The 25,728-nt window shown below is 40.5% G+C and overlaps 1 protein-coding gene across 6 annotated transcripts in view; it reads left to right on the top strand.

The window, feature by feature from the left end:
* Positions 1-2,309: 2,309 nt before the first annotated feature.
* GRIA4 (glutamate ionotropic receptor AMPA type subunit 4) overlaps positions 2,310-25,728 on the top strand; it is a 293,300-nt gene continuing 269,881 nt past the window's right edge. For all 6 annotated transcript variants that reach the window (XM_054015559.1, XM_054015560.1, XM_054015561.1 and 3 more), the window contains exons 1-2: positions 2,310-2,682; positions 3,758-3,916. In XM_054015559.1, the coding sequence (XP_053871534.1) occupies positions 2,595-2,682; positions 3,758-3,916 (247 nt within the window). In that variant the 5' untranslated portion in view covers positions 2,310-2,594. The remainder of the gene's footprint in view (positions 2,683-3,757; positions 3,917-25,728) is intronic.

Below are 25,728 nucleotides of genomic sequence, written 5' to 3'. Positions count from 1 at the left end.
ACCTAGGGGTTATAGTGGATCACAAAATGAATATGAGTCAGCCATGTGATACAGCTGCGAAAAAGGTTATTATTCTGGCCACTGTCGGTAGACAGGATCCTGGGCTAGATGGACCTTTGGTCTGACCCGGTACAGCCTTTCTTATGTTCTTATGTTCCCAGGCTGGGTGCTGCAGGAAGGGGGGAGAGCAGAGGAGCTGTTCTGTTGTTCACAGATCTTGGAGTCATCGTGGATAGTTCTCTGAAGATGTTCATGCAGTGTGCAGAGGCGGTCAAAAAAGCAATCAGTATGTTAGGAATCATTAAAAAGGGGATAGAGAATAAGACGGAGAATATATTATTGCCCTTATATAAATCAATGGTACGCCCACATCTTGAATACTGCGTACAGATGTGGTCCCCTCATCTCAAAAAAGATATATCGGCACTAGAAAAGGTTCAGAGAAGGGCAAGTAAAATGATTAGGGGGTTGGAGAGGGTCCCATATGAGGAGAGATTAAAGAGGCTAGGACATTTCAGCTTGGAAAAGAGGAGACTAAGGGGGGATATGATAGAGGTATATAAAATTATGAGTGATGTAGAGAAAGTAGATAAGGAAAAGTTATTTACTTATTCCCATAATACAAGAACTAGGGGTCACCAAATGAAATTAATAGGCAGCAGGTTTAAAACAAATAAAAGGAAGTTCTTCTTCACACAGCGCACAGTCAACTTGTGGAACTCCTTGCCTGAGTAGGTTGTGAAGGCTAGGACTATAACAGCGTTTAAAAGAGAATTGGATAAATTCATGGAGGTTAAGTCCATTAATGGCTATTAGCCACGATGGGTAAGGAATGGTGTCCCTAGCCTCTGTTTGTCAGAGAGTGGAGATGGATGGCAGGAGAGAGATCACTTGATCATTACCTGTTAGGTTCATTCCCTCTGGGGCACCTGACATTGGCCAGTCAGTAGACAGGATACTGGGCTAGATGGACCTTTGGTCTGACCCAGTACGGCCGTTCTTATGTTCTTATGGGTTGTATTAACAGAATTGTCATATGTCAGACACGGAAGGTAATTGTCCATGGCACTGGTGAGACCTCAGGTGGAATACTGTGTCCAATTCAGGGTGACACACTTTAGGACAGATGTAAACAAATAGGAAAAAGTCTAAAGGAAAGCAGCAAAAATGGTTAAAGGTTTAAAAAACCTGACCTCTGAAGAAAGGTTAAAAAAAAAAACAAAAACGGGACATGTTTAGTCTTAAGAAAAGAAGATTGAGGAGTGATCTGATCACTTTCTTCAAATATGTTAACAGCTGTTATAAAAAGGATGTGATCAATTGTTTCCATGTCCACTGAACATAGGACGAAGTAATAGGTTATTTTGCAGCAAGGAAGATTTAGGTTAGATATTAGGAAAAACATTGTAAGTATAAGGGTAATTAAGGTCAGGAACAGGCTTCCAAGGGAGGTTGTGGAATCCCCATTATTGGAGGTTTTTAAGAACAGGTTGGACAAACACCTGTCAGGGATAATCTAGGTTTACTTGGTCCTGCCAGAGCACAGGGGACTGGACTAAATGACCTCTCCAGGTCTCTTCCGGACCTACATTTCTATGATTTGGATTCATTAAATATCAATTATTATTAATGAGATCAGCATCCTTCTCTTTCCCTCTCCCTCAGAGTAAGTTGCCCCCTAAACTCTCTATAGTCCACAGGTCAGGAAAGTGTAGGAAAGGGCTACTGATAGCAATAAAGCAGCAGTGACCTTGGTTACCCCCTAAGCCTTCTCTCCCCGTCATCTCTCATCCCCTCTCCTTTCGCCCCCTCTCCAGTTACTTCCCTCTCCAGCAGAATTTGCTCAGTGGATTTTTTTTTCTTCTGCTGCAGTATCTAAAGTCCCACGTTTGCTGCTAGGGCTGTGCCTGAGAGCAGGACTTGGCTGCAAAAGAAGGGCTCTGTTCTCCTGGGGACAAACTTCATTGCTGCTGCTGCTGCTCTAGCCGGGTGTGTATATGCTGGTGGGAGAGAGAAGGCGCATCCCCCTTGCTGTCCTCTGGAGCCTCCGCTGCTGTGGTTGCTTTATTTATCTGTGGCTGGAAAGGCGTTTCGAGAGTGGGGTGCACTGGAGAGAGACCGAGGAAGCCGTGTGTGTGTGCGCGCGCGTTTCTCTCTCTCTCTCTCTCTCTCTCTGTGCTTGTGTTTATGGGGGGGAGGGAGGGGGGAAGATAGCGCATGTCTCATCTCTCAGTGCAGCCACTAGACGCTCCCACCACCACCAAACTCTCCACCATCTTTTGCATGTGCAACATTTGCAGCCGGACAGAAACCTCTCCCAGGGCTATGGAGACTGCGGGAAAAATCCGGCTCAGCAGGATGGATTGCTAAAAAACCATTAAAAAAAATTAAAAGAAAAAAAAAGAAAGAAAAAAGGAAGGAGGGGAAAAAAACTCTTCTCTTTTCTCCCCCTCCCCTTTGAATTCATTTTTATTCTTAATTTTGTTTGTAGCCACCTCGTCCTCAATGCCTCTCTGAGCAGCATCTAGCGAGAGAGAGAGAGAAAGAGAGAGAGAAAGAGAGAGATAAGGAGATACAGAGAGGCAAAAGAGAAGATGAGGATTATTTGCAGACAGCTTGTCTTCTTGTTTTCTGGCTTTTGGGGACTAGCAATGGGAGCTTTCCCTAGCAGTGTGCAAATAGGTAAGCGCTGCATTGGGCTGGGTGCATGTGTCAAGTGTTCCAATCCTTTCCAAAGTGAGTTAGAAACCAGGGGCTGAATGAAGCTGCAAGATTTCTCCCTCTACCCCCTCGGGAAAGCGTGTGTGCGCGGGGTGGTGGTGGTGAGGTTGTATGGAGAGGGGTTGGTTTTCTGTGGAAAAAATCATTTAAACTCCGTGATCCTTGGGGAGGGGGTTGTGCGGTATTAGAATAAGTTGTGAAGATTCTCTTTCCCCCCCCCCGCGCTCTCTTTAATTGAGACCCCTGTTTCTTCTGCTTCCTGGGGGGATGGCGAGTTGTTGGAAAGCCGGTTTCCCATTTATTTGCCATGGGGAGCGAGAGGCTGCCGGCTTTTCCTTTCCCTTTCCATAGTTCGAAAGTTTAGGATTTGGGATTGTGCACCCCCCCCCCCGATCCCGTGTCTCCCTCCCCACCCGTCCCCACTCGCTCGCCCTCTCGCACATTTCCCCTTCCCTTCTTTTCTGACGGGGCGCAGTTATTTGAATTCCTTCCAGCTCAGCTCCATCACTGCATCATTTCTCGTGCACTCCGAAAGATGCTGCTAATAAGCCTGAGCTGCTGCTGCTCTCTGCCCGCACCTGGGCTGCAGAGGAGCAAAGTTCATCCATTACCTGCCTGCTCAGTATAGAGCCTCCTTGTTTCTAATCGAAGAAGCTTCGCTCTCCTTAATCTGCCCGCCACTTACAGCGAAGGAGGATGCTGAGTAGCTGATTTAGCAACGCGTTCAGTATCCTGGAGATGGAGGCTAGATGGTTTCAAAGGTCACTGCAATCATGACAAATCTGGGTATTTAAATATGAAAGGCTAGGAACCGCGGAAGCAGGAATAGAGCCTGAATGCAGCTGGGAGATTAACATCGCTTTAGGACACTGATTTAAGGAAGTGGCTGTGATTATGAATATGATTAGTTCATGTATCCCTAGACGTGCTAGGACCAGTATTACTGAGTAGCTTTGGGAGAGGTAGTTGGCCGGTTTCATAGTATAGTGGTTGGCTTGTAAATAATTGACTCTTGCTTCCTTTGCTGTTTTTGTAGGTGGTCTCTTCATCAGAAACACAGATCAGGAATATACTGCTTTTCGATTAGCAATTTTTCTTCATAATACCAGCCCCAACGCCTCTGAAGCACCTTTTAATTTGGTTCCTCACGTAGACAACATTGAAACAGCTAACAGCTTTGCTGTAACAAATGCCTGTAAGTAAATGTGCCATTGATCTGGTCAAGTTATGAGTAAATTTACAGTGAAATTAAGACGAGACCACATAATTACCTTGTATAAAATAATCTATTTCAAGTCAGCTGCTCTGTTAGAAAAAGGGCGGGGGGAGAATCCTCCTTAGTTTCTAACCTTAGCAACATCCCCTCTCCTGCTTTGTGCTGACTAACTGAATGTGACATTTACTTTAGTGTTATTACTGTAGTTTCTTGCTTTCTGGTTTCTATGGAGATGGATTTTGCAGTTGTAAAGAAAAATTGTGAATTATGAATGTCTCTGATGCTGTTAGGCATGGTGCGTCTTGCCTGCGTTTGAAAAGACACCATAATATTTGTGATCACAAGTGCTCTTCTAATGGCTAAAAGGGGACAGTGAAGCAATGGTGTGCAGGATAATATATTTGAGGAGGTTGACGCTGCAGTTGATCTAGTGATGTCACTCAAGCCTGCCCTGCTCTTATATTCTGGGTTGTAAATGTCTCTTATTATCTCCTAATGCATACATCCTGTGGGTATGTCTCCATGCAGCCACACATTGGTGCCAGATCAAGTTAGTATCCGATCTACTTGATTTCACAAACCACCCCAACTGGAACTATTATTCCCCTCCCCCAGACTGTGCACACTTTCTCATTAAAAAGAGATGCTCTTGCCAAATGGGATACATATTAAAAAAAAAAAGTATAGCTGAATTTCCACATTTACAGCACCTCTGGTTCCTTCAATACTGGGTAGAATACCTGCTTAATGCTGCTTAATGTCTGAGAGCCAGGAAGAATTTGTTTTTCTGTCAGACTTCATAAGAGGTATTCATTTTACAGTGTAGGGCAAAATGATTTAGTGGTACAGAGCTTAATACCTCTAAAATCGCTGCTCCTTCTGTATACATATTTTAGGATTCAAATTCCATGTTTTTTTTCAGTGGTTTCCCAAGAATGAATTGCCCCAGGAACTAAGAGCACTGAGCAATATTGCTTACAGAGAATTTAAAATAGAAACAGATTGGAGAAGGTTTTCTTGTTCAGTGTGCCTTTAAAATGCATACAATATTTCTTTAGTTATCTGGGTTCTCACATCCATCTCTTTCATACTTTTAATATATGTGTATTGTATGCACAGCACATTTCACATTTTAGAACATATGGGCTGCCTGTTAAATGTAGGTATATAATTCTTTGCTACTCCAAGTTTCAGATGACCATGTCACCTCATTTAACACAAAAAGCTTCTATGTTGGCAAAATGGCACCAGTGCATATGTACAGAAAAGATTTATGCCCCCCCTGAGTGTGAATTCTGTATTAAGCAACGTATTAGTTGTTTAATGCTAAAATCAACTCCAAATTAAGTAAAGGATGAAGGAGTTTTAAAAAGTGCTTTTAAAAGTAGATAGAATGATATTAGATCCACCCAAGTGTGTTTCACTGAGAAATAGTGCATTGCATATGATCTTTTGCAGGCGCGGCTCATTTATTATTGAATTAGAATTGATGCAATGGATTTTGAAATATTTTTTGTTTTAGTTTTTGGTTTTGGTTTAGGTTTTTCTAAGCATTTATACTTTAAATTATAACTAAAACCAGTTGTCTGTAAATCTGCCTTCACTTCAGTCCTTTCAAATGATTTTAATGGCTGTTATTAAACTTTGAGCCCAAAACTATTGCTACAGTATTAGGTAGAACAATACTGGGTTTAATAATAACTCTGATTTGCATACATTTAAAACTTGTCTCTGTGACTGAACTAATTCTGCATATAAGACACCAACATTTTAGGTACAAAAAGTATATTCTCTAACTTCCTCTTCATTTAAACTGTTCACAGTTGCTCCTTTAGCTCTCTTTCCACCATCTTCCCCATGTGTTATGTTTAGTTTGCATTATTTTAACTGATGAAAAAACGGTACCTTTATATTTGCTGCCACTTATGGAAAGAGTGATTCAGACCCTGATCAAAATTACAACAAAATGTATAGCGAAGACAGTCTTGCAATTCTAAGCAATTTAGTGATTCATAGATGCTAAATATGGACAATATACAGAAATGAAAAAACAAACAAGTATATGTATATGTAATTATACATATGTCTGTATGCATTTGGTAGCCCCAACTCTGCTGGCCTTATTCAGGCAAATCTCCCACTTAAATCAATATGTATTTTTATCCAAACATTAGTAATTGTATTTATGTCATATTTTACAGTTCTCTATGCCAATAGGTCTAATTGTGTTCCTTGTATTTATTTTTGTCTAAAATATTTGAATAGTGGGGAATATATATATATTTTTAGAAGCGCCCCTCCCAGTGAATTACAGCCAAACTGACTGACGAATGAACATATCGCATGTCCTTTAAGCTAAATTTGAGCAGAATCCTGCAAAAATCAATTGTCTGATAGCTGGAGGACACGGGCGTCCATGTGATTGAATTTGTTGGGTTGACAGAGGCTTCCAAAGCACAGATGTGTGAGATTTTCTAACCTAATTAAAGATAAAAAGTCTGTATTAAGTAATATCATGGCAATCCATATATATATATGTGTATATATGAAATAATACCTCTGTACTAAACCAATGTGGAAATACTGGCTTTGGCTCTTATTGTATAGAATTAAATTAGAGCACACATGCCTCAAAATGATACAATAAAATAGGCTTAAAGCTACTGGACTGAAATGAATATTCATGTGAGGTCAAGCGTAAAGATCTAAGACGTGACCAGTTAGCTTTATTTTCATTTCTATTTCAATGCAAAGGTTACTCATAAAACTGCAGTGTTTGGCCCATTCCATGTATTAAGGACAATAAACAGGACATATTATAGATTTATGGCTTGTATGTTGGTCATGGCAAATCATGGCAAATCATGTGAATATTTTGTTTGTCTTTCCAATAGACTAAAACAGTAGAGTGTCTGCTTCTTATGTACCATGATGTTTATCCAGGAATACTTTTGGAATTAAGATCTTTCTCTGTGTTCAGTTTTATATACATTGTGATGGTCTGTATTTGTTTTGGCTTTTAATAGCCCCAGAACCATCACATTTTTTCTTATAAATCCAGCATTCTTGAGAAACAGGTCATTTTAGCAGACAGATTTTATTGTAGTTCAAATAAAATTGACCTGATTTGCACCAGCATGGGTTTACCCCCTGTGCTCGTGTCTTATTTAAATCCTATTCATTTCTTTTATATTACATGCATTATTCAGAGAATCTCTTTTACTGACAGAAGGAACTGAAATTATTGCAAAACACGGATCTTACAAGATTTTGACTCATCAGAACATACTAATCATAAAAAAGCTGTAATATTTGACTAATAGCATACATTTGTTTGCACATTGTATGCAGACATTTTTGCTTGTGATTAAAGGTCCAACTTCAATTATGTTTCAGATATAAAAGCTATGCATTTATGTTTGGAGCAGATAGTACATATTTATTCCTTAGCTAAATGTAAAAGGACTTCTTTCATTACATGCTATCCTCTATATTTCACTAATGCACTTCAACAATTCTATCAACATAATATGACCATGTTTTAAAGCCATTTGGATACTTTAGAGAAACAGCTCAAGTTGTATAATTCTACAAAAAGCAATTTGTCCACCAGAAGTGTCCATGTCTTATGCTGTGGGTATGGATATTCTTCAGCTGCAAAATTAAAACCTCTTAATGAGTAGCCAGTCTTGCAATGCTAGTGGAGGACAATGCTGAATCAGAAAAAAGTAATATTGAAAAAGTGTGGTCAACATTTTTCTAAAAATAAAGTCTTTCCTGAGTGAGAGCTTCAGGTTTCCTTCACATGCACTCTTAGCCAGATCAATACATTAGTGATAAGTATCATATTTGCCAAATTGGCCACTCTTCTCCTACCAGACCACGTTATTCTGCTCTTAACCATGACTTTAATCTCAGACAGAGACTATCCAGCAAAGGATATAACTTTTTTTTTTTTTATTAAATATCCCCTGGTAAGGAAAAAACAGGAGCTTATTTTCTGTAAGAAAAGTCAATAGGTAGGACTAAATTTCCTGTTTCACCAGGAGTTTTAATTTTTGCCCGTTCTTATTTTAGAATGTAGTGCTCCTGACTAATGCAGAATTGATGGCCCTACAAACAGAGAGGGTCTGATACTGTCTCACTGAAATGAACAGAAGCTCACCATTGACTTCAGAGTGCGGGATCGGGCCCCATACAGAACAGACAGGCAGAGTGTATGCTCCCCTGCTCTCACTGATCTGTGAATGTACATTACCCTGACATGGAGCAGTTGGGGCTGGGCGGGTAGTGTGGTGTCTATGCCCTTTCCATGATAGGCCTTTCTGCTAACTCTTCCAAAAGGATTACCAATCAGATTTAATGATAATGGTGGTTTTAAATTGTGGATATCTGTCAATTTGACTTATTTTACATAAGCCACCAAAGAGCCCTTGGGTAGTATCAGCTTTCATTTGCCAAGCTGCCTAGCAATGAGATTTTCATTAAATTTGCTTATTAACTCAGTTTAAACAATTACACCTCAGTTCAGCATTAGGAGTGTAACCATCATTTAATAATCAACTTTGTTTAAAAACATAGTGGTGTTCTTTAATTAGGGATCAAGGCTGCGTGGGACTGACTGGCAAATTACTTATTTTGCCCTCAAGAATAGTACAATATTCCCAATGGCTAAGATCTGGAGTGTACTGAAAACTAGTACTGTATAGGCAAGCTTAAACTGTGGGGGTAAATATCGTGTCAGATGGACAGAAGACTAACTAACTGTTTCAGAAGGATTAGATCTATTACAAAATCCCATTCCAAAATTATTATTTTTTTAGTAAATGAACTTTATTGTAAGTTAGACCCTTATTACTTAAACTGATCTCTCACATGATTTCTTTAACTATCACTTGCTGATAGATTCAAAGACTTTAAGAGGAGTTATGTACACACATGAGGAGAACAAACTCCTCATAGAGCAAATGTTATAGCTTAAGTCTTTGTTTGCATGCTCTCTGTGAAACAATTCTGCAGCAGACAACAAATCCACCTTCAATCGTTCCATTTTTAAAATAAGGATTTAGTTTTCAAGGTTATTGTCAGGAAAATAAATTATCTGGCCTTCACTAAAACATAGTCAAATTTCCTCAGTGAGAATTCAAAAAGAAACTCTCTTCTGGCATGAAATAAGGCATTCATCATAGCATTCTTCATCTTATTGGATTGACTAAAAGTATAACCTCAGGAGCATTGTTATAGGATACAAAAATCGTTTCATCTTCCTTTTGGAAGATTAGTAGGAAAGATTCAGTTTCTCTATTTCTTCTGCAGATGCCAGTGCAATGCAGTCCCTCTTGCTCAGAACGAACCAGTTTAACAAGTAAATTAAACTGATTCACTTCAGCAATCTCAGGGCACATCTACACTATGGGTGCTACAGCTTCCTGCATTGTCAGACAGGGCCGATGAGAGGGGGTGGGGAAGCCAGTACAAATTACTAGGGCCCGGCGATCCGGAAGGGGGCCCGGGGCCGGCTTCCTCGGCTTCCCCCCCTTGTCGGCCCTGTTTAGCCGGTCCGCCCTTGCTGGGGGGGCCCGAAAAAATGTTTTCACCGGGACCTGAACCCACTCTTGACGGTCCTGTCGACAGAAGGGGTTTGTCCATCAATGTAGGTAAATCCACAAACCAAGCAGCAGTAGCTAGGTTGACAGAAGAACTCTTTTGTTGACCTAGATGCATCTGCATCGGGTATTAGATTGGCTTAACTATGGTGCCCAGGGGTGTTATTTTTTCATGCCCCTGAGTGATGTAGCTATATCAATCTAAATTTTAGGTGCAGACCAGTCAAAAGAGCTCGTGCACTTCATTTTTAGGTCATGATTGTTTTGAGATTGTTCCTGAAAGGGGGAAGCAGTCTGGTTCCATTTCTGAACAATTTGGGATCATTTTGGGTGAATTGTGCCGCTCCCGATTTGAAGCCGGGGAACTTGTCTCGATTTCCAGAATTTACTTCTACTTGATAATATGGAAGCTTCAAATTGCACAGGGGGGAGAATGGGTGCTGAAAGAGCTTAAGCATTTAACTGCAGCATATTTAGCAAATTGCTGCATCACCTTTCTAATCAATGTGAGGCTTTTTAACCATTCTTGCACCAAAGGATGAAATGGGCCAGCCTTGGTGTGTGGAAGGCTTGGAGTGTACTCTTTAATAGTCGTATACACTATTCTTTCAGCAATAGCAGCATCATTTACATTCACCTGTTATTTTTATTATTTAAAAAGGTTAGGCCAAATATTCCTCTTGTTTGGGTCTTGTCCCTGCTTGATGTTAATGGGAGTTTTATCACTGATTTCAAGTGATGGCATATCAGGCCTTTACACCAGACCAAGCCTGATGAAGTCAAAGAGATTACACAAGTGTAACTAAGAAGCAAATTGGAGCTGTGCTGTAGATTTCCAGTCTTGTGTGTGTTGTTGACTTGAGGCTATAATTTTGGACTAGTACTGTACAATATCATGCTCTCTGTTAGCATGTGTAGTACCTTCTACTACTTATACAGGCAAAACTGTACATCAGTTATCTGTATTAATGCGTGAAGATAGAGGGATATATTCTTATTTCATTTACACCCACTGTAAATCAAGGGTAATTCTACTGAACTCAATGGAATTACTCTTGATATATGTCAGTGTAATTGAGACCAATATCTGGTCCCGAAGGTGCAATGTTTGGTTAATTTCAGGGCTAGCCATATCTCTGTTTGCCAAAAATGTGTGTGTCTTTATGTAGTCTTACATTTTAAAATCATAAGAGCTTTCAAGTGGCCTTTAAAAATGGATAATTATTGGTATGATGAATAAACAAGTATTTTATGGTCTGGATTCTCTAAAATGTTGAGTGCCAACAGCTTCCATTGTTAGCCACCTTAGTAAGATGCCAGATTTCAAAGAGAGCATATCTTCTGTTTAATCATCTAAATAGAGACCACATTTTCCAAAGTACTCAGCAGCTCCTATAGTTCTCAGTGAGAGCTGCTAGGTGCTGAGTACTTTGGAAAATCTGGTCCTTATGAAAAGTCTTTGACTCTCTGTAGGTCAACTACAGCATCTTAATAGTGTCACTTCCCTGCATGAGCTTTTGTTTCTTTCATATTCTCCCTGAATGGGGAGGCTCCAGGGGAAGAAGTTCAGTCTGTGTGACTTGCTCACATAACTGCTGATTTTTTTTTTTTTAAATAGAAGCCTGGGGATCTAAGGTGGCAATTGAGTGTCATCTTTATCTTGGCTATACAGCATAGAGACCCAACCTTTCTCCCCTCTTACTAGTTTCTCTTAGAAGTGCTGATTGTGGATAAGTTTTATGTTGACCTCACCAGGGACTATATCATGGCATATTTGTGAGCTGCTACTATTGCTGTTTCTTGGCTAGCTACACTAATATTAACAAATTCCAATATAAAATATTGCCCCTCTTCCTATAGTGCTTATCCTGGCAAAACTCCCCTTGACTTAAATTGGAGTTTTACCTAAGTAATGATTGCAGAATTGAGCACATTACTATTAAGCAATAATATGAATCAGATTTTACACAGTGTAAACAGATTCTCTCTGTTTTGATTAAGTGTTTGTCTACTTTTAAAAATGTGTAATATAGATCATTGTTTTCTTGTGTTCCATAGTCCATTTCACCCCTGTATTCATGTGCAATCATTGCTCCTGAAAAACGCAGTCTGGTGCAGTACCTTTCTGTATTCTAAAGTCATGGACATCGTGAGCGTGACTGCAGATATTTTCTATAAATACAAATAGAGCACAACAGAAATAAAAAGCACTTGAAAAAGAAAACCCACACAAGCTCATTTATTGGATGCTTTGGTGGAAAGGGGATTTGAACACATTGTGAAAACTAACATTAAATATATTAGCTTTTAGCTATTCAGAACTACTGCAGACCTTCTCTGGGAAAGATTCAGCGCCTACTCCGTTTGCAGTCTTACCACTGATATCAGTGTTTGCACAGTAATCTTTCATGCTCTTAGAGTTTGAACTTAGTTGTAAACTCAGTTTATGATTAGCTGATGAATGGCTGTAGAATAGGTATTTTAGGGAGGCAGGGAAGCAGCTTGGTTAAGTTGTTGAAGAGAATTCTGACGTTGGGCAAGACAATTAATATGCCTTTGCCTCAGTTTCCACATATTTTACATGGGGATAATAATACCTACTTTTGAGGTTTTGGGATAAGAGGCAAGTTATGTATGTCCGTATTATTATTATTTATTTTTTATCATATGAGGTACTTACATTTTGGCAAACACGCTCCATTTTCTCTTGTCAACCTTTCACTGATGTAGAATGACCATCCCATCACACCTCAGAGTGGGATCTGTTTCCTCAGTGGGTGAAATGTTTCATGTAATACATATCCTGGGGAAAAGGCTGTCCTAAATCAAAGGCGCTATAAAATGTAAATTATTATTTGTCCCCAACAGTTTATTATTCATCTTTAACACTCTTAATCGGCAGTCCTGGCATTCATCATACTGATAGTTAATGTGATGTATGAGTCTGGACTATACTGAATTCCTGTCTGGGGAACAATATAGGGTATAAGCAAAAATGTCAGTTATTTAAACACAGATACAATCATGTAAAAAGCATACATAAATATCCACAGCATACAAAAATTATATTCAAAATGTACATTGGTCTACTCAGCCCTCCCCTAAGAAGTTGATGGAGGGCTTAGGAGCCAGAGCTTGCAGATCTTCAGATCCTCCCTTAGTTTTTATGAATGAATCAATGGATTTTCACCTTAAGCCTGTCATTAGTGATTTCCCCAGGCCCCTTTGGACTGGAATGTTTAGGAATCTTTTGCTAGCAGTGGACTCAAGTCTTGATCACCACAACTCATTTAAACTCCAAAGTAAACATTCGGAATTTAGGAGCACAAGTCCCAATGAAAGTCAAGGGACTTGTTCTCTTGACGAACTCAGGTGTTTTTCAAAATCATTTTTTTCCCCCAAGTGCCTAAAAATAAGTCAGTTCCATCATGGCTGCTTCCATTTCAGATTGGTAGTGCACCTGATTAAAGATGAGTCTGCCTAGGTCAGGTCCATGCAACAGTGTAGAAATCTGTTGTGGCCCCAGTTGAGAGTGGCTTAGATCATGATTTCTTCAATTATTTTGGCCGTTCTCAGTATCCTTGCTGTTCTCCGTCCTGGGAAATTAAAGCAACAAGATAAGAATTACCCTTTTAAAAGAAATATATTTATATGTAAATGTCTATGGTGTGAGCTCTTATAGAAATAAGATGTCTGGTGGAGGCACAGCTGGTTCAAAGCCAGTATGGGATATGCACCAATAGCTTCTGGCCATGTTCTGCTATCAGCAACACTTCGAACAAAGAAGGGCAATAAAATAAATGGTGGGGGGAGATAGCCATCCACCCTCAAATTATGCTCTTCATAGATTCCTAGATTTTAAGGTTAAAATGGACCATTATGATCATCTTGTCTGACTTCTGCATAAGAGAAGCCAAAGAACTTCACCCAGTAATTTCTGCATCAAGCCCATAACTTCTGTTTGAGCTGTAGCACATCTTTTAGAAATAAATCTGAGCTTGATTTAAACACTTCAGATAATGGAGAATCCATCCTGGAAAAGTTATGTCATCATCCACATGTCATTTTGACACGTCATCCACCATCTCTCCCTTTGCACTGGACATAATGGACATGCACAATAGGAAATCAACTAAAATGTCATTCTGCCTACCAGGTTTGTTATGGGTCTTATATTTAGAGAATTGTAGGTGTCAGCACAACCTTAATCCAGCTGTTGTGGTCCATATATTCTGGACCCTAAAGATCTATAGGTGGTTGGTTGTCTGTATGAATTCCCTGTCAAGAGTCAAAATTGGAGGCTAAGATTTATTTAGTGGCAAGACATTTTTGCCTTATAGTGGAATAAAAATGTTCCCTTGAGATACACTTCCAGTTGGCCCAGAGAATTGATTTTTTTTCTACCTAAAGCAGGAACATCTCCTAAACCCACAGCACAGATTTCTAGACTAGGAACCATGGGAACAAGAGCTGAATGAATGCATCTGAAGGATATGGATGAATACTCTTGCAAATAAAACAAACTGATCCACATCACCAGTATTCACAACGCCTTTTCCTCACTTATTTGCAAATGTAACCCACCAGTCAGGGTGTGTTACACGTCCCCCTCTTTGTCTGATATGAATCTGTTACATCTCGTAGCTACGGAGCCTTGGTATTCAGCTTAAGATGTGAAGACCTATGCATTTAGTTGTGGAGTCCCTTATTTAATCCCTGGTGTGTTGGACAAGATGACAGCCTGCCCTCAAACATTGTGAGGAATGAGATTTTATACACAAGAGTATTTGCAGAAAGCAAAAGCACAAATAATCGAACACTAGAAGTAACCCCATAGCCATCTTCAAAGATTTGTTGAACTATTCTGAATAGCAAACAGTTTTGTAAGTAGGAAGAGGGACTGACTTTTCCTGCTTATATAGCTTAGGTCATTAAATCAGGGAACTGAAATAATAACTAGCTTTGACCATTGATCACATGGCACAAATAGCAAATCACCAACAGCAAATACTGGCAGTGTCCATTTTGCAAACAATCCAGGGCTAAATTATGTTTGCATAAATTATTCATTAAATAATTATTATTAACACATCTGCAAATATCACGATTTGTTCATGGATAATTCATGAACAGAAGAAATAGGCTAAATTAATGAAATAATATATTTACAATGAATAATTCATTCAGCTTTGCTAGAAATTCTGCCTGGAGATCTGGACTCCAAAGCACATGTTGTGGCAAATACTTGTCTTCAGCTCTTTAAAGACCTTGTTACAGTCAGGCCTGGTCATTAGGGTCTAATGAGTCTAAGCCCCACCAATAGTGTCACCTGCATAGTATGGACTGTGTACTGCAGGATGCATTACCACCTGCTGCACAGAGTGGCTCCTGGTGAGGCTGGAACTTCTCCAGTCCCTGGCGGCTGCACGTATATCTGTTCCTACTAGTGAACTTCTGGCCTGTAGCATATAAAGCCCAGGCAGCAGAAAAGAGGAGGCACAAAGGGGGGATACAGACTTTGGAGCTATTTGAGATCATATGCACATGCTCCTTGCTGCCTCTGCTCTTGAATTTTCAGACCCAGAAACAAGAGCGGAGGTTCTGAGCTGGGGGAGGTGAGCTTCTGAGTTTGGTGGGTGTCACATGGGTAGGGAAGGAGCTGTGAGCCTGGGGATGGGTTTTGTGGAAGAGCAGGGGAGAGGGGAGGAGTGTTCTGAGTCCTGGGATGTTGGGTGGGGGAGCATTGTGATGTTTGAAAAGACTAAGGAGAAGGGTGGAAGGGGAATGGGTCACCAGTCCAAAGGGTGATGTGTGGCCAGGTATTTCTGTGCTGAACCAGAGGGATCTGAGGGGATTGGGGAGTTCAGAACTGGACGTGTGGATGGGCTGGGTTGGCAGGTTGAGTGCAGAGGGGAATGGAATGAGCTGGCCAGTGAGGCTGTCAGTTAACAGATATGTATGTCCACGGGGTGGTAGGATCAGAGGTAGACTGCAGAAGGAGAATTTGGGAATTGGCGAGAATGGTGAAGGGGTGACAGAGGAATAAATAATATTTTCTCCCTCTCTTCCCTTTACTGTAAAGGGCCCTAGCTTTTAATTCTGAAATGGGGACAAGCTGTGAGAAGGAATATCAGTGCCCTCTTTACTTCGCACTTCCCCACTGACCTCCCCTGTCCCCCATCAGAATGCTCCCCAGTGGCATCAGCATGTCCGTTTTTCACTTGATCAACCCGCTGAGGATCGTGCATGTGTGTTAGAGAGAATTTGCAAGCAACAACCTCATCATTTATTTTGGGCCCTGGCTGCCAATGGATGCAGCAGAAAAGATTCTTCATGATCTCCCTAATAAGTACTTGAGAGGTGCTAGAAGGTGGCAAAATGGCAGACACCTAGAATTGGTCAAGGGAGGAATTCCCTCTCCCTACACTCCCCCACACACAAACACACACCTAGGAACAGACAGTTCTGTTACAGTTACGGCATACTGTAAAAACATTTTGCAGAATGACATTTTTATTAGGCTTTAGCACAGAGGTCCTATAGAACATATAAACTGAGTCCAGATACCTACCAGTATGATGGCATTAGCCCTTTAAGGAACTGTGGGGGCGGGGAAACAGAGGGTAAAGAATTTGTTTTCCTGTTATGCATCGGAAAGAACTGGGGTCTTTGCAAAAGCTCAGAGAAAATTTGCCTGTTTGTGCTTCCTGTCCTTCAGCATCTCTGATTGTCATCTAATGTCTTAGCTTGCTCCCATCTCAGCCAGTCCACCATTGATTCATCCTTGATCAGTATTTTAATATTTTTAAAGGTGCGGATGGTGGTTCTACCACAAAAGACAATCTGTACAGATGGATTGGATTTCTCTCCTCCATTCTTCTTTGGGATTCTGACAGATATGGAAGGAGTCCTGCATTCTCATTTCCTGATGAAAGCCCTGAGTGCTCATCATTCTTTCAGTTACTGTTTATGATAGGAATCTTCTGCACTTTAGTTCTGCTGGCAAGCAGAGCTTCAGATCTTAATCGCACTTCCTTTGCCAGCCTTTCACATACTATGCTAAATGGGAAACTAGTGGAAAGTCATCTGAGCAATCACAATAACAGGATCATAATTATAATGCTCTATACTCATACACAACCTGAGATTAAAATGAGGTCAGTCGTGACACTATGCATGTGAAAAGGTGCGGCTTTTCCCTATGTTCTGTGGTCAACAGGAGCATCTGATAATGACCATATTGTCTGGCTCCCTCTGGGCTTTGGCATCGTCACTTTGAGCCTAGCTGTCAACTTGTTACACTAGTCAGCATTTAGATGCACAAATAAACTCATTGAAATCAGTGGGGCTACTCACGTGAGGAACTACTTACCAGTGTGAGCAGGGAGGGGGGTTTCACTGCCTGATATTTAAATATGGAGAGATATTAAAGTATATATTGTAACATCTATCTACCTTCATTACAAAGGAGATTCAGTTACAGAAGATATATTTTTCACTCGATTGCATGTGTAATTTCACATTAATGAGAGTTAAATATGTGCACCAAGAGTTGTAACCTATAGGATCAGCTATTAGAATATTGTTTTATTAAGCTATGTATTAAGATGATGCACTTCTTCACCCTTCTGTCCTTTCCCAGTCCTTTCTGTCAAAGTAGTCTCCAAGAACTGTTAGAAGTTATTGACTGTGATAAGCGAGTGGTTTGTACCTACTTCAGTAAGATCCACTGGGCCCTTTCCCAGCCACAAAAGCATTTTCCACAATTAATTAAAATTTAAAAGTGTAACTTGCATCTACTTTTTGTGGTAAACCACAAATGCTTCTCAAAAGTTTGCACCGGTTATTGCAGCAAGTAAACTCAGACGATGATCTCCTTAACAATGTGTGTAATTGTCACAAACTGATGCAATATTTTCCTCTATGAGAAAAGGTAGCAAAGTGATTTAAAGTCATATATTCGTATTGATATTTAAAGGTATTTTTTTAGAATGGTACATACCATTCTATTGGTATATTTGGCCTAGGACTTTAGGGCAACCAGCATTCATTGGCTGGCTCAAGCAGCAGCCATTTCCCCTTCTTATTCAGCCTGTTCAACTGTTTAGTATGGGAGGGGAACAGGACCATGAACCCTAACCCCTCCCTGCATGCTACTTACCTCCAGCAGCACTGATTTGCAGCAGGTCTTACACTAAGGGGAGTACAAGGGCTGCCACCTTTGGGTACAAGAGACCAAAGTGACAGGTCACCCTGAAGCAAATATTATTTTAATTCTACCCAGAGTCCCTCCAGCATTTTAGGAAAGGGTTGTCTGTGGAGTAGGCTACAGGAAAAATTAAGCAAGTAGATGAGAATCCAAAATGTTTGAATACCTTAAAAATTCTTGTGAATCCTTAATTTTGGAGTTATCTTGGACTGATCTAAACATATAGGAGATGCCTTGAAGGAAGAGAATTTTAGAGCATGATGGGTCTTCCATCCATAGGTGTTTGGGAGGAAATCCCTAATACCACGCGAAAGGTGTATATTTGGAGGAAAATTGTTAGATGCAAGTTATTATCAAGTTCAGGTTGGAATTATTGTTGCAAAAAGCTTGTGTAGATGTGTGGCCAAGAGGGAGCTGTCTCTCTGCAGAAGTTTTTACACTTCTTTCAGCTAATTCAAAGATCCAAATACTAAATCTAGCACTCAGGGAGAGCTTGTGGATTTATGACAGTCCCTGAAGGACTTTGGCTCACAACTATTCATATAGGTAATTTATAAAATTTATGATAGAAATAATAATTCTGCGATAATATTCTTCATTTTGCTTTTTCAGCACACAGTGTGTGAGAGAACAAAACCAAATGGAAATTTCTTAGACAAAAACCTGGGCTCAGTTTTGCTCTTGCTTTAATCTAAAGTAGTTCCATTGACTTCCTGGGGGTTATTCAGGATTTATAATGGTGTGATGGAGAACACAATTCGGCCCATAGCTGCAACATGTGTTGTTCAGGTATATTGTATTTTGTGCAGGGATCTCTCTAACAGTTTTTCATTTAAAAAAAAAACCCAAAACTTACCAGTGATGGTGTTGGAACACTGCCCTTTCCTTCTTTCTAATCTCATTCTCTCAGATATCTTACATGAATATTTGGAGCATTGACTAACCCCAGTATGTTATATTCTTCAAAGAGTGTCCAGGATCCTGTGTGGAGAGAACAGGGCTACTAGGTCTAAAAAGGAGCTGTTTAATGAAGGGTTGGGAGCATGGCTGGATCAGGTCTCTTGCCTACAGTGAATCATAGCTGGCCCTACCCTTTCCTTGCTGGGAACCTTCCCGCCATCTCAGACTGCTCTCCCAGCATGACCAGCTTTCCTCTAATATCTGGTTCCTCCCTGGTGACTCCTACAGAATCCAGAGAGGAGGCAGGACTGGCATGGAGTGAGGTAGAAGCAGCAAGAATCCGGTAACATGAGCAGTGCCAACAACATGAACCCATTGGCTTGTTGGAGGTGTGATGTTACTTTGATGCTCCTGAGTGGCAGGAATGGTAGGGGAGGACCTCTCCAGGAGAGGGAAAAATGGAGGAGGACTGGGCAAGAAGATACAATTGCTGGCAGGGAGATGGGAACCATATCTCCCTAGCTCCCACTCCTCATCTTAGAACCCAAAGGAGGAGGAGTCAGTCTTAGGATCCTACGAGTAATAACTAAACTGAATTTGAATTTCATCTGAAACAACCCTAAATAAAACAAATGAAACATTTGTCATGGCACATTAATGACTGAGACAAACTTAAATGCAATCATGAAGGACTTTCTCTACAAGGGAAAAGGGCACTGTTAACAGAGAGTATTTGAATTTGTGGCTAAGGTAGTCTTATTTAAATAGGCAAGCCATGACCAGAAAGAAAATCCTGATGCAGAGGAGAAGGGTGGAAGAAGATATTTAACAAAAGATAATTTGTGTGATTGTTAAATCAGGTAATGAGAGTGAAAAATCTAAAACATAATAGTATTAGGAATAATAGAAAATGCCTCAATATCAGGAGATGGTCAATGGGAGTTTTACTTGAGGTAAGGGCTCAGGTAGGATCTCAGGATCTGTTACATTATGAAAAATACATAGTTTCTATATTTTTTAAAAAATGTTAACTTTTAGAGAAGCTGACAAGCTCCTTTAGGATTCTAAAAATAAACAAAATGGGGGATCGCCGATACACCAGAGATTTTTAATTTCTGCAAGAAACATACTGGGATGAGTGTTGTTCTGGATTGATGCCATTTCATGGCTCATTAAAGGCATGAAGAGATGTTGCTGCTTCACCATCGCACCTTAGATGTGCAGTGATCCAGTGCAGTGCATGTGCCATAGTGCTGCATGATTCTGTTATTGCTGTTTTTGTCCCTAGTTCAGCTTTATGTTAGAATGTATTTACCTATGAATTATGTCCTGGCTTAAGAGTAGTGTTTGTGGTATTATCAAACTAATGGGCCAAATTCTGCATAAGAACATAAGAACAGCCATACTGGGTCAGACCAATGGTCCATCTAGCCCAATATCCTGTCTTTCGACAATGGCCAGTGTTCATTCAGAGGGAATGAACAGAACAAGTAATCATCACCTGATCCATCTCCTGTCACCCATTCCCAGCTTCTGGCGAACAGAGGCTAGGGACACTTGGTTGTGTTGCTGTAAATCCTGAATAACAGCACTGAAGTCAGCAGGAGTTGTTCCTGATTAGGGAATACCAGATCACGACTTAGCTAAAGCCCATATTCTGCCACCCTTACTGGTGTTGAGTACTATCTTACCCTGTGTGCCATCCCACTGATTTCAATGAGCCTGTGTCCAGCATAAGGAGCTACTCAGCTTGAGCCAGGGGTCTACTTAGAGTAAGGTGCTAATAAGCATGCATAAGGATGACAATATCTGATCTTAAATAGGTGCCCTAACCTATAAATACTACTGATCCCACCGTTTACTGCTATGAATAGTCTAATTAAAGTCATGATAGGAAGCACAGGCTGGATAACAAGTAATTACTGAATCAGACCCTAAAAGTAGGTGATTTCTATTACTTGTTTAAGTGATTTGAAATTAAAGGCAGTTAAACAACATCTCTGGGGTTAATATGATGTTGCCATGTCTTAAAAGTGGAGCTGTTAAGTTCTTCTACCAAGATTTCTTGAAATGCTGCCAAAAGACCAAGAGAGCTCTGTACTTTGCCTGTAACACAGAGCAACAGCTTTGTATCACACATTTATTGTGCACTTGCGTAGCGAAGACTGTAAATACCAGCTTTTAATTATCAAGTATATTTATAATTCATTAATATGAAGTAGATAAACAGACAGTGCTCGGTTTGGAATGCAAAAGGGATAAATAGAAAATAGTTGGCTGCATAGATAATAGGCTAGATATTGATGTAGAGTGTGGGAGTTTTATTTCCCGTAATTTTGGTTTGCCGCAGTTACTGGTTTGAGCTCTGAAATGTGACTGAGGGAGAGGTGTTTAGAGTGAAAGTAACTTACACTGCTGTAAATGTTGTCTTCTGAAATTAAGATTTAAATTCTTTGTGAATATAAGAGCAAAAAATGAAAACATGAGTTAATGTAAATAAGATTGTCAACATTTATTGTAATAGATGAAAGACCTGTAAGATTTTATTATATTCCCCAATAAAAATATTTCTTCAATGAACTTTCATTTAAACCTTTAGATATTTTGAATAAAATTATTCAAGAAGAAAATGTTATAGGAGAGTACTATTATGACACAATTCAATTGCCCTTATGATAAATACATATGCCCACATTTACAAATTTGAGTTTCTATAATTTAAGTATCTAAATCCATATTTAGGAATCTAAATAAGGCCCTGATCCTGCAATCACTTAAATACACACACAACTTTACTCACATGAGTAGTGCCAATGCCAATGAAGTGTTTTTTAAAGCTGCCCCAGCATTTGCAGCTGTCACTGATGTCAGTGGGAATTTGCAGGTGCTCAGCTCTTTAGAATATCAAGTCATATAGGTGCCTAAATATGGATTTAAGAGTGAGATTTTCAAAAGCACCAGGGGACTTGTGCTCCTACATTTAGGTGCTTTTGAAAATCCCATCCTAACTGCCTAACTTTAGGCATCTAAGTTGGAAATGTTGACACGGTGAATTATAGGGATTTGCTGCCTCTTTTTCTCACATATATACATCATGGGCTACCTTAACTTTTGAATTAAATTCAAAGCTGTTGAATCAGAATCTGAGGGAAATAATACATGCAATATATCATACATGCAGCTTCTTAGCTGAGCCTGGATAATGGAACATGCTGTTATCTAACCATCAGGCTGGCTTCAGCGGAGCAACTGACTGTAAGAAAATGACAAGTAGCTAATTTTAGATGATTAGAAATGCTCCTTGTGAATTCTTTTTGACCTAAAGATGAATATAAACTGAACCACTGCAATATACATGACCGTGCCTTCAATTATCAGCATCAGCCAAATGTAGTGTTTAACCTGTGAGTAGATAAGGGAGATGGGGATATAAAGTGAAAGCTTCCAACTGGGTTATAATTAAGACTACAATTCTAACATGGAAATTTCTAGTAAGTTTCACTGCAGAGCTATGGGAAAAGTGATAAGTCATGGATAAGTCATCAAATAATGTAGTTTTCATGACAGCAACATACACAAGCATATAGTCAGATACTGAAAGGTTAGGCCTGGGGAGGGCAAGTTGGAGAACAGGCCCACCCTGTGGTTACTCCATAGCAACGGCTCCTGTCCCATGGGGCTGGGCCTGGTTTCCCACTCCAAGTGTTACAACCTGGTACACAGGGTCGCAGCACAACTCGGGTTTGACCTGTCTGCTCCTCTGCCTCCATTTACAGCAGGGTGGATGGGCCAAACCTAATTGGCTCTTCATCTCCATGCTTCAGGTTACAGCGCCACTCAATCTGGGGGCCTAATAAAATGTGGTTTTACAGTTGCTTCCAAAGTTTACTAATGTTATTCAAATTCACAATTTCTGTGACCATTGTTACCTCCATGATAAAATCATAGCCCATATTATAATGTAATGTTCTTCAACAGATGTCTCATGTACAGCATATTATATTTGCAATATCGGATACATTTTTAATGAAAATTACATATCATTTAGAAATTTTCTGTCTGGATTCTCCAAGGAGCCAAAGAGAATTAGACACCTAGTTCCCATTGAAATTCATTGGGATTTGGGAATCTAATTCCCATAGCCTCCTTTGAAAATCCCAACCTATAAAGCTACATTTACAATCTTTGTTACCCTTTGTCTAAGAATGAGATTTTTCCCAATGTGATTATATTAAAAATTGTTTTCTGCTTTTCAAGTATCTTTCATTTGATGATCTCAAAGCTCATTCATTATGTGAGTCTCTCTCTGCGCACGCCAGTCAGGTAGGGATGGGATAGAAGAGACCATCTCACCCACCAAAGAAATCCAGTCAACTGCTGAGTGGAACATAGTTGTTAATGATGCAAAAGAGTACCTAAAAGTTTGGGGCAGGACTTGTGTCTTCCATTTTGGGTGTTTCTGGGTGCTAAAGAACATAATAACATATGACTGGAAGGGACCTCCTGGATCATCAGGTCTGGTCGTCTGCTAATGCAGGTAATCTTTTCATATAATCCCATTCATAAATTTATCAAACTGTTATCAAGTTGTCAGGCAGGGGCTCCAATATTTAACTCCAGGATGATCTGTAGAACTTACAGGCAATAAGATGGCTTCTCCATCCCCACTGCCATAGGAAGCGGTGCAGATCTAGGCCATCTCCTAGGGTTCAGAAACTAGGAGCCTGATTTTCAAAAGTGCTGAGCACTCTCCACTTCATTTGAAGTCCAATGGGAGATGTTGGTGGTCAGCCCTCTGAAAATCCAGGCCTAGATTTTGCTCACAAAACGCATTTTCTCACAAAATGCAGCCACTCCCTATTAAATTGAGCTAAAAGATATCTGGTGACCTATCTAATATGGGGTAGGCTCTGCCAGTCAGGAAAACTGAAATCATATAAGGTGACTTCAACCGTTTGAGTTCTGCTTTAGTTGCAATATGGGAACATAAAACACACTTTAAAACTCACTTCAAAAATGTTAGGATGTCTGGAAAGTTCAAAAAATAAACTGTCCAACTTGACAGGCTGTATGTTCACAGAATCCCCCAAGACACAGAAATAGGCACAATGAGCGTATTTAACTCTGTCAGATTTGCCACAGCTCTACGTGCCAATGAGAAAAATATGTCATCATACCCAGATTTTCTCAACAGCAGCAAGCTGTTGTTGTAATAATTGACAACAAATGAAAAACAGAACAAAAAACCAGTGTGTTTAAACTACTGTACTCAGCTCTGACAGTTATTTCATGTCCTACCTTTAGTCTCTTTTTTCTTACAGCTTTTTATGGGGCATTTTTGTACACCTCTACCCTGATATAACACAACCCGATATAACACAAATTCGGATATAACGCGGTAAAGCAGTGCTCCGGGGGGGCAGGAGGGGGCAGAGCTGCGCACTCTGGTGGATTAAAGCAAGTTCGATATAACGCGGTTTCACCTATAACATGGTAAGATTTTTTGGCTCCCGAGGACAGCGTTATATCGAGGTAGAGGTGTACTTGTGAATTTAAATGAACTGATAGCTATCAAAACTGAAAGCATTGATTTGTCCAAAATAGAAGTACAAAGCATGTGGGTACATGTTTTGCTTTATAAGGAATTACATTGTAAATTTAACTAGGGGTAGCCAGGTGTCTGGTTTTTGACTGGGCCATTAACAGTCTGGTTGCTGAAGTTGGCAGGCTCCGTCTGGCTCTGAGGCGTAGGGGTGGCCAGGGGAGCTCCGTGCGCTGCCCCCACCCTGTGCGCCAGCTTTGCAGCTCCCATTGGCTGGGAACCGCGATGGCAGTGCATACTGCACAAAGCCGCCTAGCCACCCCTGTGCTGCTTCTGGGGAGCCCCCCGAGGTAAGTGCTGCCCACAGCCCACACCCCCACACACACACCAACTCCCTGCCTGAGCCCAGAGCCCCCTCCCACACTCTGAACCCCTTGGCTCCACCCCCCAGCCCAGAGCCCCCCAAGCCCTTCATCCCAGAGCCTGCACCCCAATCCTCTGCCCCAGCCTGGAGCCCCCTCTCACACCCTGAACCCCTTATTTCTGGCCCCACCCCGGAGCCTGCACCCCAAGCTGGAGCCCTCACCCCCTCCTTCACCCCACCCTCCTGACCCAGCCTGGTGAAAATGAGCGAGTGAGTGAGGATGGGGGAGAGCGAGCGACAGAGGGAAGGGCATGGAGTGAGTGGGGGGTAGGACCTTGGAGAAGGAGTGGTGTAGAGGTGGGGCCTCAGAGAAGGGGCAGGTTGACAGTGTTCGATTTTGTGCAATTAGAAAGCTGGCAACCCTACATTTAACGATTCTACATTTTAAAAAATTATATACACGTAAATGTCCTTGAGTTGCATCCCACAGAACATCTGATTTCCTACCTTTTCAACATAGCCTCATTTATAGGCAGTACAGCCATATCATGGTGATAATACTTAGTTCTTACAGGCCTCAGTCAAGCAAAGTATTTAAGCACATGACTTGAAGTCAGGGCAACTAAACACATGCTTAAAATTAAGAATGTGTTTAAGTGTTTTGCTGGATCAGGACTATATATCACTTTTCCTCTTGATGTCTCTGTGATTTATATAGGAAGGCAAGTATTTTACAAATGGTGAAACTGAGGCACAGAGAGGTGTAATGACTTGCCTAAGGTCACACAGCAGACCAGTGGCAGCATCAGAGAAAGAACCCCAATCTTCTGACTCCCTGAGAAGTACCCTGCCAACGGTACCACCCTGCAGAGCCATCCCCTTAACTCAATATATGCTATATTCCCAAAGGCACTTACAGAACTAATTAACCCTTGAGTTGTATGCTTTACTTTAAATTCAGTGCAAAGGTTGGTTTCCGCATTGAAAAACAGGAATGATCAATTCTTTAAAGAGCAAACACATTTTATAAAATGACAAATATTTAAGTACCATTAAATCTATAAATATACATGTATGTATACATGATTTCTTTGTGTATTCTTTTGGTGCACAGGTTACACAAATCAGTATTCCTGGCAAGGTATTTTGTTTGCCATAATGAAATTTAAA

This window comes from Malaclemys terrapin, chromosome 1 (genome assembly GCF_027887155.1).
Source record: "Malaclemys terrapin pileata isolate rMalTer1 chromosome 1, rMalTer1.hap1, whole genome shotgun sequence".
NCBI lineage: Eukaryota > Metazoa > Chordata > Testudines > Emydidae > Malaclemys > Malaclemys terrapin.
Note: the sequence above shows the minus strand (reverse complement) of the source record. Positions and strands in the feature narration are given on the sequence as shown.